At 40.8% G+C, this 20439-nt stretch overlaps 1 protein-coding gene across 2 annotated transcripts in view; it reads left to right on the top strand.

The window, feature by feature from the left end:
• The window catches only part of NRF1 (nuclear respiratory factor 1), a 140046-nt gene that overhangs the window by 83159 nt on the left and 36448 nt on the right, over positions 1 to 20439 (top strand). For both annotated transcript variants that reach the window (XM_036760271.1, XM_036760270.1), the window contains exons 6-8: positions 12770 to 12928; positions 14663 to 14860; positions 15705 to 15806. In XM_036760271.1, the coding sequence (XP_036616166.1) occupies positions 12770 to 12928; positions 14663 to 14860; positions 15705 to 15806 (459 nt within the window). The remainder of the gene's footprint in view (positions 1 to 12769; positions 12929 to 14662; positions 14861 to 15704; positions 15807 to 20439) is intronic.

The following is a 20439-nucleotide window of genomic DNA, read 5'->3' as shown; positions in this document are numbered from 1 at the left end:
GAAGGCAGAAGAATCAAAACATTTATTTAGGCTCCACAGTAACCAACCCATGAACCAGAAGCCCCATTTTGATATGTTGATCAAAATCTTCCAGGCCCAATAAGTACGCCTTGCAAGAGTAACCAGGAGGCTACAGAGAAGCATGATTGCGTAAAGCAAAATCATGCTTCCCCCTCGATGGTAATAAGATTACCCACTGGCCTGAAGTCTTTGTTCAGCTTCCTCCCGTAGATCAGCTCTGCTACTGGCAGCTCCTGCCTCAGCTGTGTCTGTGGCTGAAACTGACGTAACTGTCGTAACTGCCTCTGTAACTGCCTCTGGCTCCAACTGTCGCTGTAACTGTCGCTGTAATGGCCTGAAGTCTTTGTTCAGCTTTCTCCCGTAGGTTAGCTCTGCTACTGGCAGCTCCTGCTTCAGCTGTGTCTGTCGCTGTGGCTGTAACTGACGTAACTGTCGTAACTGCCTCTGTAACTGTCGTTGTAACTGTCGCTGGCTCCAACCGGAAAAGGAAGAGAAGATCTTCAAGCTGTCCTCTCCCCTCTTATAGGGTTTTTGACATCATCAAGCTCTGCCCAAATGACCAGGGCCGATTGGTTCCTGAGTTGGCTCCTCCCCCTAGGGTAGAGGTTAACACCTCCCCTCAGCCAGCCCCATGACTCATCACACAGGAAGTTGTCTGCTTCCCGGCATGCTCCCCGGGCCTCCTGCCCCGGAAGAGCAAGCCACAGTGTCCAGAGGCTCAATGAGGTAAGCTGAGTCATTCAAAGAAAACAAAAGCCATTCTGGTTACAGTCCTATGCACTTCTTTGTGGGTAACATGCTGCAGCCTATTCATGTTCACAATATGCTTCTCCCTTGTCTTTTGGTTAACTAGCAACTGTACTTTTTGTGTGTATTTTGTGACTTATGGCCATTCATTGTTAACAGAAGAATATGGTAGCATTTTTGAGTTAACCAATCAACCTCCATTTGTTGTTTTGTAATTTTTTCTTAAATTAATGACTATCTTCCTATCCTCTCATCTATCTACTTTGGAAAAATAAAATAAAAACAAAACCCTTGTAACAAACATATATTCAAGCAAAATGAATTCCTACATTGGCCATATCCAAAAAAAATGTTTCATTCTTCACTCTGTGTCCAGCATCTTCGTCAGGAAGTTGGTAGCCTGCTCATCATAGGTCCTCTGGAATTATGGTTGGACATTGCTCCGAAAATCATTTATTAAGCATGTTCTTTGTGCTAGGTAATACACTAGGCGCCGCAGGTAGAAATACAAAGGGGAAATACACCCGCCTTCAGGGGACCCAGCGAACAATAAGCACAGTGAGATTTTATATTCTCTCTAATTTTAATGCAGTCAGTTGTGTAGCTGTAAAGATGAGAAATTTCATTTGTGAAAGCCTTTGTATTCCCTTCTTATACGTTCAGCCGTGATGCCCTTGGTGTGTGTGGATTGTTCTCATAAAGATTTTATTGAGGTGGGAAAAAAGGCATATGGGCCAGTATGATGTGAGAAAGAGGACATTTAGGCAGCATAATGGTTAACATATTGGACTTAGAATTGGGAAGATCTGGTTTTGAATTCCACTTTTGACATTTATTAGCTGTGTGACCATGGACAAATCATTAACCTCTCTGAACTTCAGCTTCCTCATTTGTAAACTGGGGGTGAATATATCTATAGTACTAACATAATGTTGTTGTTGTAAAACTTATGTATTTATAGTGCTTTTGCAAACTTAATATCACTATATAAATGCCAATTTTTATTTTCTCAGTCACCTTTTTATATAATAATAATAAGGTCCAGTATATTTCCCAAGCATTTATTATCTTCTTTCAATATATCTTGAGAATCAGTCCTTCAAAAAGGACCCATAGATACAAAAATATTTATAGTAGCTCCTTTTGGGGTGGCAAAGAACTGGGAACTAAGTGGATGCCCATCAAATGGAGAATGGTTGAACAAAATACAGTATATGAATGTAGTGAAATATATTTTACTGTAAGAAAGACAAAAGGGATGTTTCAGAGTGCCTGGGAAAACTTGTATGAACTGATGCAAAGTGAAGTGAGCAGAACCAGTAGAACAGTTTATTCAATGACAACAACTTTGAAAGATTTAAGAATTCTAATCTGCTCAATGACTGGCCATGATTCCAGAGAACCAGTAATGAAGAATGCTACCTACCCCCTGACAGAGACCTGATGGACTCAAGATGCAGAATGAAGTATACATTTTTGGATGTAGCAAATATGGGAAGTTATTTTGCTTCACTATGGATATTGGTTACAAAAGTATTTTTTTTTCCTTTTCCAAGGGGGGAAGGAGAGAATGTGGGAGGGAGAGACAACAAATACTTTGTCACTGAAAAAAAATTAAAAAAGAATCAATCCCTCAGAGCTGTCAAAATTATATCACTTCTTGGAAGGAGACCTAGCAATACCAGATTTCAAACTATACTACAAAGCAGTAATCACCAAAATTAAATTTAGTACTCGCTAAAAAACAGAAAAATTGGTTAGTAGAACCGACTAGGTACACAAGAACTAGAAGAAATTGAACATAGTAGCATAATGTTCAGTAAACCCAAGGATTCCAACTACTAGAATAAAGACTCACTGACAGACTGCCAGGAAACTTCCAAAGCTGTCTGGCATAAATTAATTTTAGGCAACATCTTACACCCTAAACCCACAATAACCTCCATTTGCATACGTGACCTAGATATAAAAGTTCTTATCACAAACAATTATAGTCCCATTGAGTTACTAATGCTAACGACAACCAGTCTAGCTAAATGTAGAGAGGCCCATCTCTGCTACAGTCACTGTTGAAACTGAAGGGAAATATATCAGACTGAGGACCTTTTTCGTATTTCTCAAAATGAGGCATCGGAATAGGGCTTTTTGGAGAAATAGAAGTGTGTGTATATATGTGTGTATATATATATATATATATATATATGTATATGTATATATTTGGAGATCATCTCTCCCTGTGAGTATCTATTGCATCTGTCTAAAATTCTGTTCATCTCCTTAATTTATTTCTTGTTTATTTTATGATTAGATTTATCTAAGTCTGAGAGAGGGCAAAAAGAGCAGATTTTGAAGGGCTTGAAGAGCTAAACTGATGAGCTTATATTGGATCCAGAAAGCAATAGAAAACCTGCTGGAGTTAATGAAGCAGGAGAGTCATGTGATCTTTGGAAAAATCACCCTTGCCAGTTGTGTGGAGGAGGGGTTGGGGAGGAGAGGGGAAGACCTAAGGTAGGAATATGAATTAGGAGACTGTTATAGTAGTCCGAATGGGAGATAATGAGGGTGGTAGCCATGGAAGTAGAGAAAATGAGACAGATAGGAGATGTGGAGGTAGAATTGAGCAGATTTGGCAGTTTGTTTGGATATGTGGAGTTAGGGAAAGTAAGGAGTCACCTTGGCCTTGAGGTTGCAAATCTGGGTAACTGAAAGGAAGAGAATGTGTTGGGGGAAAAGATAATGAGTTCAGTTTGAGACATGTTGAGTTGGAGCTGCCTGTGAGACATTGAGTTTGAAGTATCTAATAGACAGTTGCAGATGTACAAACAGAGGTCAGGAGAGACCAGGGCTGGACGTGTAGATTTGGAAGTCACCTGTGTAGAGGTGATAATTAAGCCCTTGGGAGCTAATGAGATACCTAGGAAGAGAGTATAGAGAGGGAATGGAAAAAAGCTCAGTGCAGAGTTTGGGGGGCCACCGCTGTTTGGAGGCATGATATGGGTGATGAAGTAGCAAAGAAGGCTGAGAAGAGCAGTGTAATGACTAGGTCTGAGGGGCAGGAGACAGGGTCAGGATTGCATTGGCTACCTAGAATTTCACACATAGAATGTAAGCACAGTTATCCTTGAGGAGACAGATGGCTCCATTTTTCTCTTTTTATCTTGGAGCAGAGTGCCTGGGATATAGTACGCACTCAAAAAATGTTTGAACTTGACTAGGAAGGAAAAGAGAAAGATAGAATAGCAGCTCAAGAGTATAAGGGGTCCAATTTTAGTATCTTGAGGATTTGTGTAAACTGAATGTATCTGTATCCTAAAGGGAGAGAGAAAGTGACTACACTGAAGGTAAGAAGGGCTGTGACCTTATTGAGAAGGAAGATCATCTTCCTTTAGGCAAAAGGGAAGATGGGGGCAGAGGTTCCAGGAAAGGGTATGGAAACGTTCTTCCCACTCCCAAGGTTTTAAGATAGTCAGCTGTCTATCCATGCAAATTGAGGGAAGTAGTGGCACAGGTAATGTGGGATAGACTATAGTAAAAATGTGTGTGTGTGTGTGTGCGCGTGCGCGTGTGCACGCACACACACACACATCTCTAGAAGATCACTCGGGAATTCACAATTCCAAAACCAACCAATTAAACCATCATCTGAATTCTGACTGTGTGCTTCTTCATCCTGCCTCCCTTGTTTAACTTAGTCTTTCCCTCCACATTTGGAACATGCAGCCAACTCCATTGTAGCCCTGGGCTGAGTTCAAACCCCTTTCCCTGTTTGCTGTCTGAATGGTTCATACCTTCAGTAGGACCCATGAAGGTAAATGTTGTCCTTTGAAAGATCTTTTCTTGGCATTTGAGCTTGAGGATAGATGAGGAACCTCCAACTTCCCAAGGTGTGGGTTGCGTGCAGAGTAAAAATAAAGAGGGGGGAGTAAAAGCTCAGAAGTACAAGATTTGCAATGATAATTCATTGGGGGATAAAATAAATTCCTCCTAGCATGTCTTGAGTTGTCATTTAATTTTGATAGGGTTACAACAGCAAAAGCTTTGGGAAATCTTTCACTTAAAATTTTCTGTAGCTTCTACATTATCTTGACTTTTGACAGTCCCCTCCCCCCAGCACAGATGCATCTGAGGTTTTGTTCTCTGTCCAATCTGACATAAAGTGGAACATTTTTTAGAAAGATGCTTTGGGTGGGATGGGATCATTGAGCCTAAATTTCAGAATGTCCTGTCTCATCTCTCCCTTAATCTGGGTTGCCTAAGGCAGGATAGATTGGTATAATAGGCCCTATAAACCTGTTCTAGCCCCTTAAAATGCCAATTAAAGAAAGTCTTCATGCTTAAGCTTTAACTTTGCTGTTGATTGTCTCCCCAGTGGATTGAATGCAAACCATCTTAACAAGTTCCTTGAGTAGCCTGTGCCTCTGAAACTCTCTAGGACCAGTAATTAGTCAGTCTGGTAATGAGAAGTACACTGTAGAATCCTAGGAAAGGGCCATTTAACTCTTTCACCCCTTGCTTTGCTTTCGTTGATTATTTAAGGGAGTCCTGCACTGCTGATGGGTGGCCTGTGTAAAAGTGGAGCGAATGCAAGGGATTTATAGATGTAAGTTTGCCCTCATGAATGTAAATATTACTTTTATATCTTCATGAACTCATGTCCAGAAAAAGTTCTCACCGCCTCATCCTTGCCGCGGTCAAATGGCTCAGCATCAGAAATGGATAGGATTTTATCTGTGGACAAATAGGAGAAGAGGCATCACTCTGCTTTATTGCTGTGCCCTAAGACTCATAGAACCTTTCCATCTGATTTGCAGCCGAAACCTTCCATATGCATTGTCTCCCCCCTTAGAATGTGAGCTCCTGGAGAACAAGGACTGTCAAAGTTCGGCACACAGTGCTTGGCATGTAATAAGCACTTAATAAATGATAATTTTTTTCAGTCAGTTTGTAAGCATTAATTAAGGGCCTACTATGTGCCAGGAACTGTGCTATGTGGGTGCTATTATTATCTCCATTTTATAGTTGAAGAAACTGAGACACAGAGAGGTTAAGTGACTTGCCCAGGGTCACACAGCTAGTAAATAATTTTGGCAGGATTTGAACTCAGGTCTTCCTGACTCAAGGCCCAACATTCTTTCCCCTGCACCACCACCAGCTGCCTAAGAGGCAACAGACAGTTCCTACCTTCAAGGAACTTGTGATCTAAATGAGGGAGACAAGCAAACAAATATGGACAAATAAGCCATATGCAGGAAAAATGGGAAGTAATTTTAAAAGGGACAGCACCAAAATTAAGAGAGGTTAAGAAAATCTTCCTGTAAAAGACAGGATTTTAGCTGAGACTTGAAGGAAGCAGAGATAGCCAGTAGGTAGAATTGAAGAGACAGAGCATTCCAGACTTGAGAGAGAGAGCCAGAAAACAATGCCCAGAACTAAGACAGGGAGTGTCTTGTGGGTTGTGAGTGTTGGGGATTAAGTTGTTGATTGTTGTCCTTCCTCTTAAAGAGGACCAAAATGACATCACTATGCTAGAGTTACAGTGGGTCCTGACTGTGGCTGATCAGAACATTTGGGGTGGATTCTCTCAATTTTCTCATCTCGAGTTTCTTTTGAGCTACTTCCGTTCGGCTTTGCTCATAGAGCACCGCACCTTCTCTGATGAGGGTATGTCATGTTGAGCGGTACTGTGCCAGTATCTCCCACGTCACACAAGCAATTCCAAAGTTCTTAAGAGAGACTTTGAGAGTGTCCTTGTATCACTTTTTGTGACCACGATATGAGTGCTTGCCCTGTGTGAGTTCTCCATAAAATAGTCCTTTTGGCAAGCGTACATTTGGCAGTCGAAGAACGTGACCAGCCCATCAGAGTTGTGCTCTCTGAAGCGGAGCCTGAATGCCTGGCAATTTAGTTGGAGTAAGGACCTCAGTGTCTGGTACCTTATCCTGCCAGGTGATCTTCAGAATCTTCCTAAGACAATTTAAATGGAAGCGATTCAGTTTCCTGGCATGGCGCTGGTATATTGTCCAGGTTTCACAGGCATACAACAATGAGGTTAGCACAATGGCTCTATAGACCCTCAGTTTGGTAGTCATTCTTCTCCCCCACACTTACCTTCAGAGGCTCCCAAACACTGAGCTAGCTCTGGCAATGCCTGTGTCAACCTCATCATCAACATGTACATCCTTGGAAAGTTAACAACATTGGAAAGGGGTAGGGGTGTGGATGTGGGTGTGTGGGTGGTGGGATAGTTGGTTATGAAGGACTTTGAAGGTAATACAGAGGGCTTAGTATTTGATCCTGGAGGCAGTAGGGAGTAAGTCGGAGGTGACATGGTTGGACTCGTCCCTCCTTCCTTCCTTCCTTGCACCCTTACCAAATGAAGTTTTGCAATAAAAAATACTTCTAAGTTCTCTTAGTAAACAGGGCAATTTTCTGCAGCTTGTTACAGAAGAAATTAGGGTTAGATATTACTCTTTTCCTTACTTGTTGTGGGACCTCAGTTAAGTACTTTTATTTGCCTTTCCATTTTTTTCATTTCAGTTGATATTAATCTAGCCCATTTTCCCCTAAATATGGATTTCTAGAGCTAAAAAGGACTTTGAGAGACCTAATCCATCCTCTTCTTCCAGTCGTTACTCTTCTTAAGTCAGTATTACCCAGACTTTATTAGTCATCGACAAGCTTGTGAACTTTCTAGCATACACAGATAGGAGAGTGGTCCAGCTCAAGTCTCCTTGGGGTTTAGTCATCTTATCTTTAAAACACAGAAACCGTGTTTGCCTGAATGTAGGGAACCAGACTAGTTTGTCTCTAGAAGTCCCTTTCCTCCATTAAATCTAGAGCAGAAGGTGAAAGACCATTATCTCATCAATGCAAGGTTCAAAGACAGCCCCAAAAGACTCATGATGGAAAAAGCTATGCACATCCAGAGAAAGAATTATGGAGTCTGAATGCAGATGGAGGCAAACTATTGACTCTTTTTTTTCCTTCTTTTTTGGTTTCGTTTCTGCTTTCTCATGATTCATTCCATTGGTTATAATTCTTCTTTACCATTGGTAAATTTCAATGTGAAGGTAAATATAGAACCTGCATTGGATTACATGCTGTTTTGGGGGAGAGGGGGTAGGAAAGGAAGGGAGAAAAAATTCAGAACCCAAAAACCTGTGGAACTGAATGTTGTAAACTAAAAATTAAAAAAAAAATTATTTAAAAAAAAAGAAACAGCTAAAAAAAAAAAGAAGAGATGTATTGGTTGTAAATTGCACTAGATTACCTTCTAAAGACCTTTCCATCTCTAACGTCCTATTATTCTTTAGTTTTAATTCTCTTGCCTCCAGTAAAATGTTATGCTTCTCTGGTACCTGAAAATGTTCAAACGCATGTACATATGAATTTCACATACTTAACATTAGCCATTGCATCACATGACCTACCTTGTGAAACAATGGCAAGGGAAGTAAGATGGGAACTGCATTCACACCCCTCCGCCCTTGAATCTTTAGCCTCTTTCTGCCTGTTGGTTCCTTTACTTTTACCTTCAAACATGTCCAAGTCTCCCTGTCCTTAAAAAGATCTTCACTAGACCTTCACTAGACCGTCCTTTCAAGCTATCATCCTATGCCTGTCCTGCTTTTCTCAGCCAAACTTCTTAAAAAAAACCAAAAACCCCTCCATATTTGCTCCCTCTGCTCAGTCTCTTAGCGTGTTGCGTTTTGGCTTCCAACCTCATCATTCAAATGAAACCACTCTCTCCTAAGTTACCGGTGATCTAATTACCAAACCTGACGGTCTTTTCTCAGGCCTCCTCCTTAAGGTGTTTGCTATGTTTGACACCGTTGGCCATTTTTTCCTCTTGGATACTCTCTCTTCTCTGGATTTAGGGACACTGTTCTCTCCTGGTTTGCCTTGTGTCTAACCGTTCTTTCTCTGTCTCCTTTAGTGGGTCGGCATCCGTGTCATATCCCCAGCAGTCTGTCCTGTCCTCTCTTGGTAACCTTTTCAGCTCCCACGAGTTTAGCTACCATTTCTATATGAATAACTCCTATATCAAAATATCTATGCCAGTCTCTCCCCTGAGCACCAGTTCCATATCACCAATCTCCTATTAGACATTTCTAACTACGTGTACCAGAAATGCCTCAAATTTAATTCATTATCTTTTCCCCAAAACCCTCCCCTCTTCCAGACTCCTCTATTTGTGTGTGTGTGTGTGTGTGTGTGTGTAGAGTAATTTATAACATATATATATATATAGTACAATATTTATAGTAAAAGAATTTACTATAGATAGTAAAGTCTTTTGGGTCATAGCCTTAGTATTATCCTGGACTCTTTACCGTCCCTCATTCTACATACTCAGTCAGATCTTATAGTTTCTGCCTTCACAATGTCTCTCCCCTTCTCCCCACTTGCCCGGCTGCCGCCTTAGTGAAGATCCTAATTACCTAATGGCCTTTTACCTGGATTTTTGTAAATCTCCTGATTGATCTCCCTGCCTCAGGTCTCTCATTCCTCTAAACCAGTCTGCACACTGCTGCCAGAGTCCTTAAAGCACAGCGCTTCTCTTGTTACTCCCCTGCTCCCACCGACTCAGTTGGTGATTTCTCCGTTGCAGATGTAGCTCTTTCTCTTATGACACTGCTAGCACCCTAGTGCAGGCTCTCATCTCCTCATGCCTGGGCTTTTGTAATGGCCTGATTGTTGCTCTGCCTGCCACAAGTCTTTTCCTGTAGGCTATCCTTTCAGCTGCCAAAGTGATCTTCCTAAGGCACAAGTCCACCCATGGCCTGTGAGCTCTCTCTCTCTCTCAAAATGAAATCCAGTAGCGCCTAATTGCTTCCAGGATCAGGTATAAAAACCTCAGTTTGGCTTTTAAAACCCTTCATAACCTTCTCCCCCCAACCCCCACCTTTGTAGTCTTCTCACACCTTACCCCCCTTCCCCTCCACACACTCTTCAGTACATTGACACAGGCTTTCTGTTGTTCCTCAAACAAGACCCTCCATCGCTCAGCTCTGGGACTTTCACAGGATGTCCGCCATGCCTGGAATGTTCTCCCTCCTTATCTCTACCTCCTGGCTTCCTGGGCTTCCTTCAAGCCGCAACTAAAGTCCTACCATCCTCAGGAAACCTTTGCCAATCCCTCTGATTCTAATCTCTGTTGATCATTTATTTATCTTGGATATAGTGTGTACATAGTTGTTTTCCCCATCAGATTGTGAACTCCTGATAGGAAGGGTCTGTCTTTTGACTATCATTTTATACCCAGCACAGTGCCTAACACATAGTAGACACTGACCAACGATGCTTAGCCACTGACTAACTCCAGTGACTTCCTATAGACTCCAAGATAAAATACAAACTCCTTTGTTTAAATTTTAAATCCCTTCACAACTCTTCCCCTAACCTATCTTTCACTGGCCATTACTTCCCCTCCCCACATTCTTCGATCCAGCCAAACCAGCCTTCTCTTTTTTCCTCACTCCCCACCCTTCTTCTCTGGTGAAGTGCTATTTCATCAGCTACCTCAAGTGTCTGGAATGCACTCCCCCACTTACCTCCATTTCACAGAGTTCTCTTCTTTTAAGATCAAGCTCATTCTCCATCTGCATGAAGTCTTTCCTGATCCCCCCAATGCTAGTGCTCTCCCTCTCAAAAAAAATGGTGAATATATTTGTGTTTATGCTGTCAGTTTATATATTTATATGTGGGCTTCTTGTCTTCCCCATTAGAATGTAAGCTTCTTGTGAGTATGGGTTATTTGATTCTTTGTTCTTGTCTTCCCATTGCCCAACATAATGCGTGACTCAGAGTTAACACTCGATCCATGCTTGAATGACTGTATTCTAGAATCTGAAAGAGCTCCTCCTCCATGATATTCAAGTAATTGTGGAGAAAAGAAGTGTCACGAGACTAGTGAGGATTTCTTGATTTCCAAAAACGAAAGAGGATGGGGTAGATCCATTGGACTGTAGGCTGGCAGTTTTGATTCTTGGGAAAACTTTAGGACAGATTATTGCACATATGTTTGTGAACATTCAGAAGTGGAAGGAGTGATCACTAGCTGCCAGCCTGGGCTCATTAAGTACACGCCATGCCAGATTATTCACTTTCTCTGTGACAGGAATAGTAGACTAGTCCTTCTAGGAAGCGCTCTAAATACGATGTACCTGGATTTTTCATTAAGCTACTGGATGACGGCTCTTACAGTCTCTTATTGGTAAAGTGGAAGGATATAGGCTAGATGGATTGAGAAGAGGACGAACAAGTAGCCCTACAAAAGCAGTGATCATTAGATAGAGGTTGCACTGGTCTGGCCCTATCATGTTCACCATCTTTCTCAATCTTCACGGGATTGTAGATCCAGAGCTAGAAGGGCCTTCACAGGCCATCTAGTCCAACCTCTTCATTTTACAGACAAGATGTTCAGCCTTTTCTTTTAGTTTATCAAGATTTCCTTGGGTGTTCTTGAGTGATGAAACCACAGAAATAAAGAACTTTTCTTTAGGAACTTAAAAGAGAAGAGAGTTCTTGGGATTTACATCTGCAAGAAAAAAAAAATGTTATTTCTCTTTTATTTTTCTTCTGAAAGACATGAGATTAGCCCATTTTATACAGGCAGGGTTAAGCCTTTTATCTCTTTCTGAATTTGAACTAGGAAAGGACATTCTCAGAGAGTCCAGGGTGGAAAAAAGGCATGACTTTGAGATGTTCTTTCTTAAAATAACCAGAGAAGTGACCTCATGGGCCAGTTGATAGCTTGGATTTGCAAATGGATATAGTCTTGTTAGCCTGCTGCTTGATGCCACAGAGCCAAATATATACACGAGTGTGTTGTGTCATATCCTGTAGGCAGGATATGTCTTGTAGAGATGGGGGCTTATCGACAGAGATGAAGAGGCAATGCTTGCCACAGAAACTAGGAAGAGAAAGGAGGCCTTCACTGCTAACTGGAGCCCCTTGTTGTGGCTGTAACCAGTATTGGACGAGTACATCTTTTTTAGATGAATTCTCTACTACCAGTACGGGCAGTATTGCATCCTGTCTGGTTACTAGCACTTGAGTATTTCCATTTCCACTTTACAGATGAACCTCTGTCCTTAGGCCTGACACACTGTGAAATGCTTGCTCTGTTTCATTGCTTCTCTTGGCTTTCAGCTGCAAGGACATTTCCTTTGGCTGTCCTCAATGTGTGTCCTACTTGTCTTTGGAACACTAATATGTGCACCAAGCTGAGGAGAAGGCTAACTCTTGTCTGATGAATGCTTACCACAAAAGTGTCATCAGCCAATTTAAGAGATTTTACAAAGTAATCATACTCTCGTCAAACTTTGGTTCCTGTGGGGAGCGAGGGAGTGAGGGGAAGGAAATGGTGGTGGATTCTTTGTGTTTTGTAATCTTTTTGATCTAGCTCCTATTCATGAAATAAATCTGAATGGAGTAAGTTACACGCTGTTTTCATTTGTATTGAGTACGAGAGGCCTTCTAGTGCCTTACGGAAACTTAGAGAAAAGTCTTTTTTAAGACACTCCTGCTTATGGTTTGTTTTTTCTCACTTTCCATCTGTTACTTTCTGAAACCAGAATTGTTTTCTGAAAGCTAGTTATTGCTTCTGAAGAAGAGTCCTGCTCGCTCGACTTTGTTTTGCCACTCTGCTGCCCTTTGTGGCATTAGTTATTTGACCACCTGGTAACTTTGGGGGCAAAGTAAGCCATAGTACCAAGAGTACCTTGAGAGAGAAATCCTTCTGCCAGGCAGATGCTCTTGTTGATAGAGAAGCAGTATCAGGAAATGTTACCTAGAACACAGTTTCCCAGCATTAATATTTTCCAGATAGTTGAAGGGCCATAGTCTCTTATTAGGCACTCAGTCCCATTCAGGATCTTGCAGGGTCTTCTAAGATTGCTCTTTAACTAGATGGTTTATAGGTACAAAGGTGGAGGAATTTAGTCTAGTACAAAGCGGCCTCACTTCTCGTCATGCCTAATTGTTATCTCTTTTCTAGGCTCAGCTTCGGGCATTCATCCCAGAAATGCTAAAGTACTCCACAGGCCGTGGGAAGCCAGGATGGGGGAAGGAAAGTTGTAAACCGATATGGTGGCCAGAGGACATCCCATGGGCAAATGTCCGAAGTGACGTCCGAACGGAAGAACAGAAACAGAGGGTGAGTGTCCCCTGAACCAGAGCTGTTTCAGGAATGTATCATATGTAGGGGTAGGCATTCCCCCAACTCCTTTCTTTAGGTTGGAGCAGCATAAAATCTGAATAAAAACCAAATTGGCCCACTTAAAATAAGCCTAATTTGTTTCTTACCATCTTTCCCTTTTCCTCTGCTTGCTGTCTGTATAAGCCTCAGGTAAGACTGCTACCTGTGTTAGACCTCTTGAGGACAGTTTTCACTTTATGTAGTGCTTGGAAGGAAGACTGAGTGGCAAGTAAAGGTAGCAGTCACTTTGGACACTTGGATATTTTCTCAGTCCTTACTGTCTGTTTACTGTCAAATGACAGGTGGTTTCTCCGCTGCTTCTGTGGAGTGTATTGGTAGGCCTGACCATGCTGTCACTACTCAGAAAATTCCGTTTATTGGAATAGACAGGAGGCAAATAAATGGCTGATAAGTATAAACCAAGGTCTCCCTTTTTAGCATATTTATTTTTCATTCAGGTTATATATTTCTTGGGAATGCCTATTTGGATGCCCATAGAACCTCCTAAATTCAGGATGCTTGAAAAATAACAAAGTTGATAATAGTTTAAACTTGTACATAGCACCTTACACTTTAAAAAGTACAATCTACATATAATTATTTAATTATGATAATTATGCAATTGATGTGGTACAGTAGAATGAGTCCTGGGTCTGGAGTTAGGGTTCTTTCAATACTTCCTGCCATTTAACCCCTGTTCTCCTCAGTTTCTTTAACTGTAAAATGAAGCTTTTGGACCAGATGGCCTTTGAGATCCCTTCCAGCTCCAGATCTGTGATCTCATCCTAATAGCCCACATTTCTTCAGCACACTGAGGTCTACAGAGCATTTTCCTCATAACAGCCCTGTAAATTGCAGAGTGCAAACATTTTTTGTTATTTCACAAATAAAGAAAAGTGAAGCCCACAGCCGTGGGGTGACTTGTTCCAGAGGGTGCAGCTCCATTGTACGAAACAGGGCCAAGCAGAAAACCTGCCTGGGTTTTCTGACTCTGCCCTTTGACACTATTCCACCCTCTGTGGAGGAGTATGATCTCTGGTCTCCTTTAAGGCCCCCCGTGACATGAAGAGAATCCAAAATACAAACTTGGGTGGACCCAGGACCAAGGAAGCCTAAAATTCTTCCTACTTAACTCTGGCATTCCTGAAGAGTAACTGAGGTCAGGTGACATTCTGGGTGCAAACACCTTCTAATTACATAAAAGTAGATTTGAAGGATGTAATAAGTTTTCTGGAAAATATAATAAATCATTTTCTTAAAATAACAATAATAATAATGATGATAGTGATAACTAAGAAACCTCATTAAGATTTACGAAGTTCTTTCTTCTTGATAGTGGGCAGTCCAAGTGTTCTACCAATCCTACAGGTGAAGATACTAAACCTCTGACCAGTTAAGATCTGTCTTAAATGAATCTGTTGTTTTAATCTGCTGGGGAAAAAAATACTCCACGAGATCAGAAAAACCTGATCCAAAGTCTTTTAGAGGGAAAAAAAATTATTTGGTTCTAAATACCTGCCCTCCAGTTTTTAGGGACACAGCTCATAGGATGGGCTTTGGCTTGGTTGGATAAGTGGCAGCAGCCAGGGGGTGGGGTGGGGTGATGCCATGCGTGAGTTGAATAGTAAATAGTGTGTGTCCTCTGCATTTTATGCTTTGCTGAAATGTTACTTTCTGACATTTTGGGGACAGGTGTCATGGACCCAGGCGCTACGGACTATAGTCAAAAATTGCTATAAACAACATGGGCGGGAAGACTTGTTGTACGCTTTTGAAGATCAGCAAACACAACAACAGGCCACAGCAACACATAGTATAGCACACCTGGTACCCTCCCAGACCGTGGTCCAGACCTTTAGCAATCCTGACGGCACTGTTTCACTTATCCAGGTGAGTCTGATATTTTCATCTCTTCGGGTTAAGTTTCAGAGATGGTTCCTTAGCATTTCAGATTGGAAAGGCTGCTCTCTGTCCAAAGATGCTGAGTATCCTTTATTTAATTTTTTAAAGACAAAACAATATTTAATTTATCTAACATTTATTAGATACCAATTATGCTGGTTACTGGGGATATAAAGACTAAAGAGACACAGTCCCTGCCCTCAAAGATCTTATGAGCACTCTTCCTATATGACAGGTGGGCAACAAGAATCGATTACATGCCCTCTCTGTGCCAGGCCCTCTGTGTAATACTAATAGAGACAGAAAGTACCCATTCTCAAGGGGCTTATATCCTAGTTGGGGAAGACATTACAAAATGGTAGCGGGGCTAGGAAGATGAAGTGTGGAAGAGGGTTATTTCAGGAGGAGAAAGTCGCAGCACTGAGGATGGCTTCAGGGTGAGAGGGCTACCAGGTCACACCAACGAAGTCCTTAGAGTTAGAGGCACAGCCAGGGGTGGAATGATACCTATCATTACAGAACATTTTATACTTTTTAATATTTTGCTAAATACAGAACCCTAGTCATATATTAAAACAAGGACTTTTTTTAACAGCAATTTAAAATGGTTTGCTTTTTCTCTATCAGTACTTTTCCCCTAGGGTGGGAAAATTGCACTTAGGGTTGGGACTTTGAGATATGATTTGAAGGATTATTTGCTAGATTATGTGAAGATCAGGTTAACCAGTACTCACTATTATACCTTCTGAGAATACTAAATTTTAGTTTAAATAACCAAGCACTTCAAGTGAGAAGTTTTTGTTGATTGACAGCTTTCTGTATCTTTACTTAGGTTGGTACAGGAGCAACAGTAGCCACTTTGGCTGATGCTTCTGAATTACCCACCACTGTCACTGTTGCCCAAGTGAATTACTCTGCTGTAACTGATGGAGAGGTAAGAATAAGGGCTATATCTGCACCTGTGTCTGTGTGTGTACTCAGGGATCTGAGGAAAGGAGAGGGCCCTTGTTGGAGGAGTAACATTGCTTTTCCTTGCACCTTTAGTAGAAATATCAAACCATAAGTTTCATAAAGGGTCTTGTGCTTTGTATAATATGCTATTTTGTAAGACTCATAACAATATCTGTAGTAAAGCATGTGTGTATATATACACATACATGCACATATTTGATGTCTTTCTGCTATGAATATCAAAACATTTTATCTTTTTAATCTGTTAGAAAAAATAGGTTCATAGGAAGCATAAGCAAATTCAATCATCAGGGAAAAGGAACATAGTTTCTTCAAGAAGAAATTTTGTCTCTAAATCTACTAGAATAGCTCTTGGCTTAAGTGTCTATAATTTATTTAAGATTTTTTAAAGCCTTTGAAGAAGTTTCACATTAGAATCTTCCTCCCTCGTTTTTTTTTTTAATCATGGGATTTGTCAGGGATAGAGACTTGGCTCAAAGACAAGAAACAAAGAGTGCAGAGATAACACTTATCCTGAACTGATTGTATAACAGTGGGATCAGTGTTAAGACTAGTCTCATTTAACATCTTTTTAGAAGTGATATGGAGGAGGTAGTACATAGTAAAATGCTTCTGTTAGTATATGACTGTGAGCTCTCCCAGGTGGTGAAATACCAAACTAAAAATGACAAGTTGTAGGAGACTCTTGCATAAAAATGGTCATTTAAGTTCATGCATGTAAGTAGAAGATACTCCATTTAGAGAGTAGTATGATAACTTTGTGAGTCCTGAAATGTTAGGTAAGACCCAGTTAAGGGCTCCCTGTAGGCTATTTCCTGATGACATATCCCTTATTGTGCAGAGGAAACAGTGTGAACAAAGGTGTTGGGGCAGGAAAATACAAAGCTGTTAATTGAGTCAGCAGTGCGGCATAGATCCCAGGTCTAAGTAAAGGTGAATAACATAGCCATGCTACATTAAAGGGTAAAAAGAATGCATTTATACTTTTAAAAAGTAATGATGGAGCTGTAGATCATATACTTTATATAGGTATTCTTATTTGCCTATCAAATCTGATTTCTCTCACCTCAAAGTAACTTTTTTTTTTTAGACATTGACATACTCTATTGTATTTAGTCTTTCTTGTTCTGTTTGGATGCCATCAGAGCTATAACTGATAGGGCCTACTCTTGACCACATTAATGCCAGTGGACTAATTCCACAGGATGGCTTTGCAGAAAAATTAGTGTTTTGATGGCATCTTCATCTAAGGACATGAAAATGCCTTATACAAATGAACAGTGTTTCTTTCTTCCCCATTTTGGGGGATGCCTTTTTTCCTTTATATTACTCCATTTAAAGTTCTAATCTAATGCCTCATCATAACAGGGAGGACAAGAAGGTAACTGAGCTATCACAATCTCTTCCATTATATCCAGCTCCCAACAGGGCAATGGGCTCAAGATTCAGAATGCAACACACATTTTTTCGAACAAAGCCAATTGTAGGAATTTCATTTCTTGACCATGCATTTTTGTTACAAGGGCTTGGCTATTTTTTTTTTGCCTTTTTTCCACTGTGGGGAAAGGAGGTAAGAGGGAGAGAAAATAAATGCTTACTGATTGGGAAAAAAAATAAATTTATTAGATAAAAACAAATATAAAAAGACAGAAGCCCCCTCCCCCACAAAATCTGTGCCAGTGTAGGGAGGTCTTAGCCAGCCCTACCAAGTTGGAAAGCCTTTGAATTTGGGGTCAGTGATGGACTATGTATGTCTTGGACCGAGACCAGCCTAGCTAAGTTCAGAGAGGTTCATTCCAAGATTGACCTCAAGGTGATGAATGTTTTGGCCATGGCAGCTATCAGAGACCATCTGCTAAGTTGTAAATGTGTGAACATCTTCACCAGATCTGTTTCAACCACAGACTTTTGAAGAATTACCATTGAGGTATGAAAACCTCACCTTAATGAATGAGAAATTTGGCTCAGGAAGGTGGGTCAGTGTTAAAGTAGGGACTCCAACCCAGAATTTCTTTTTTGGAGAGGGAGGAAGAGGGAGAGAGGGGTATGATGAAGGAAGATCGATCTGTGATTTCTATTATAAACAAGCACCTTGGAAGAACATTTTAAAAGAATATGGTGAAGTTTAAAAATCTGTATTGTTCCAGTTTCTCTTCTGATCTTCATCAGTAAACACATACGTACATTTCTACCTAGTTATGATTAGTATATACCTGCTATTGAGTGTTCTGCTTTTTCTCAACTTAATATTATTCATATAAATTTTTCCGGGTATTGGAAAATGGAATATAATCCACGTCCTTTTCGTTTCTGTAGCTATATGTGGTGTACCATGTTTGGCTCGGCCTTCTGCTTCTTAGTTCTGCACTCATCAAATCACTCTGCTCTTAGTGTTCAGTTGCATTCTTGAAAAGGGTTGTTTTGGGGGTACTCTATCTCCCTCTAGGGGATTTGGTCTCCTTAATCAGTCAATTATTGAGGGCTAATATGGTGCTCATTTTGTCCTTCGTACCACCCTTACTTCTGTGGGAAGATGCAAGGAAATAAAAGACCACTCCTGCTCTTTCTAGAAGTTAGAACACAGGACAAATACATGAGCAAAAGGCATACAAAGCTTGCGAATGATAATAGTAAAGTACAAATTGATATAGTATAAGCCATATAAAAATTTCATAATTTTTTCCTTGCAAATTTCAGCGTTGATGTAAATGTATAAAAATAGGTTGACTCATTTTTCAGATAAGAAGATTAAGGTCCAGAGCCACATGACTAGCCATTGGAAGAGCTGTAACTAGAACTGAGGTCTCTTGGCCTCTAATCCAGGGCTTTTTCTACTATATTACAGTGGTGATGTTCACTATTCTTGTACTAAATCTTTTCTCAGTTTTAGTGAATTCTCATTCAGTTGCATGAATTAGATACGATTTATTTTAAAATTACAAGTGAAAATTCAAAATGGCAGCATTACAAATGATATTCAGACAACGTAAGTGGAATTCATAGTGTTACCAGAAAAGGGAATCTATAGCAAGGTACGGTGTAGTTGGAGACATGGGTTAGAAACTGAGCTACTAAGTCAGGCACCTACCGACTATGTGATCAACTCGACATAGAAAGGATCCGAATACTTGTTTAACTGGGAGATAGGTAGGGTGAAAGGCAAGTATAGAAACGTTTACATGTATGTCAGTGCTAGTTGGCAATTTTCAAAAATGCACAGAAGCTGGTGGTGAATTTTTTTTTTTATGTTTGCTTGTATAAAGTATGTGCTGTGGTGTTGACATGATTTTAGTTAGCACAGACTGAATATGACAGACCCCTGCTTTTAGTATACTGATAATTGCACTAGGCTAGCCCTCACAGGGAGGTAGGGAACAAGGACAAAGAGGTAGAAGAGAATAGAGGAGCAGAAACAAGATGAAGAGAGGAGGGTTTCATGGCAACAGGTGGTTGCACTGACAAGCTTAGCATGCTGCCTAGCAGCAGGACTTTGGCTCTAAAGTAAAATAAACTGCTTGAATGGGGCCAAACTCCTGAAATCTGCTTTATGTATGTAAAGTAACTTTCACAGGATTTTCAGCCTTACTTCCCTCTTTGTCCCCCAATTTTTTAGCATCGGACCCATACGCTGAAAAGAATCCCTAGTACAATATAGCTACCAAGTGGTCATCTAGCCCCTGTCAGAAGACCTCCAAGGAGGAAGAGCCCACTCCTTTCTAAGGCAACCATTCCACTTGTGGCTAGCACTAATTATAGGAAGTTTTGTTTCTTGGCATCAAGCTTTAATTTGCCTCTGCACTTTCCACCCATTTATCGCCCTTGTTTAAATCCTCTGGCACCAAACAGATCTATGCACACTCTTTCACATGATAGCCCTTCAGACCCTTGAAAACAGCTCTCACATCCCCTGAGTCATTTCTTCTCTAGGTTCCCAGTATCTCCTGATTTTTTTTTCCTACCTATCTTCCCTTCGTCTGTGCTTATCATGATATAAATGGACAAAGCTCCTGCTTTTGTAGATGCTATTCATGCCAGAAATTTAAATTAACTTATTAAAGGTATGTCATGTCATCAAGGGTCCACACCTAAATGTCTTTTTTCCTTCTCTTTCTGCAAAATTCAGGATGCTTTTGACCAAACAAATGATGTGATGTTTTGTTTTAATGAACTAGTCCTGCCCGAGAAGTTCATTGCCCCTAAGTCATCAGGTGATGTTGGCATTTTGGGGCAATGTTACGAAACCAAACTAGCACTTCTATCCATATCTTCCCTAGTAAGCAGTTTACATACTGAGTCTCAGCATTCATCCTGTAGCATCACAACACTTGCACCCATCCAAACAGGCCTTTATTTGCTTAGGCTGCTGGCTGTGTTCACCAGGCAGCAGTTGAGTGAGTGTATATGAAGAAATCATGAAGGCTAAAACAATTTTGTTTTTATTGAAGGCCAGCGTGGCTTCTGTCTCTCAGTACAGCTCAAAATGCCAGGCCACGTATGCAGTAACATTATGAGATCTGATCCAAAGAACCTTTCTTGGGACTGCTATCTTGTTATGAAATCACTTCCTATTGGAATATTGTTTGCCTGTTGACTGG

This window comes from Trichosurus vulpecula, chromosome 5 (genome assembly GCF_011100635.1).
Source record: "Trichosurus vulpecula isolate mTriVul1 chromosome 5, mTriVul1.pri, whole genome shotgun sequence".
Classification (NCBI taxonomy): domain Eukaryota; kingdom Metazoa; phylum Chordata; class Mammalia; order Diprotodontia; family Phalangeridae; genus Trichosurus; species Trichosurus vulpecula.
Note: the sequence above shows the minus strand (reverse complement) of the source record. Positions and strands in the feature narration are given on the sequence as shown.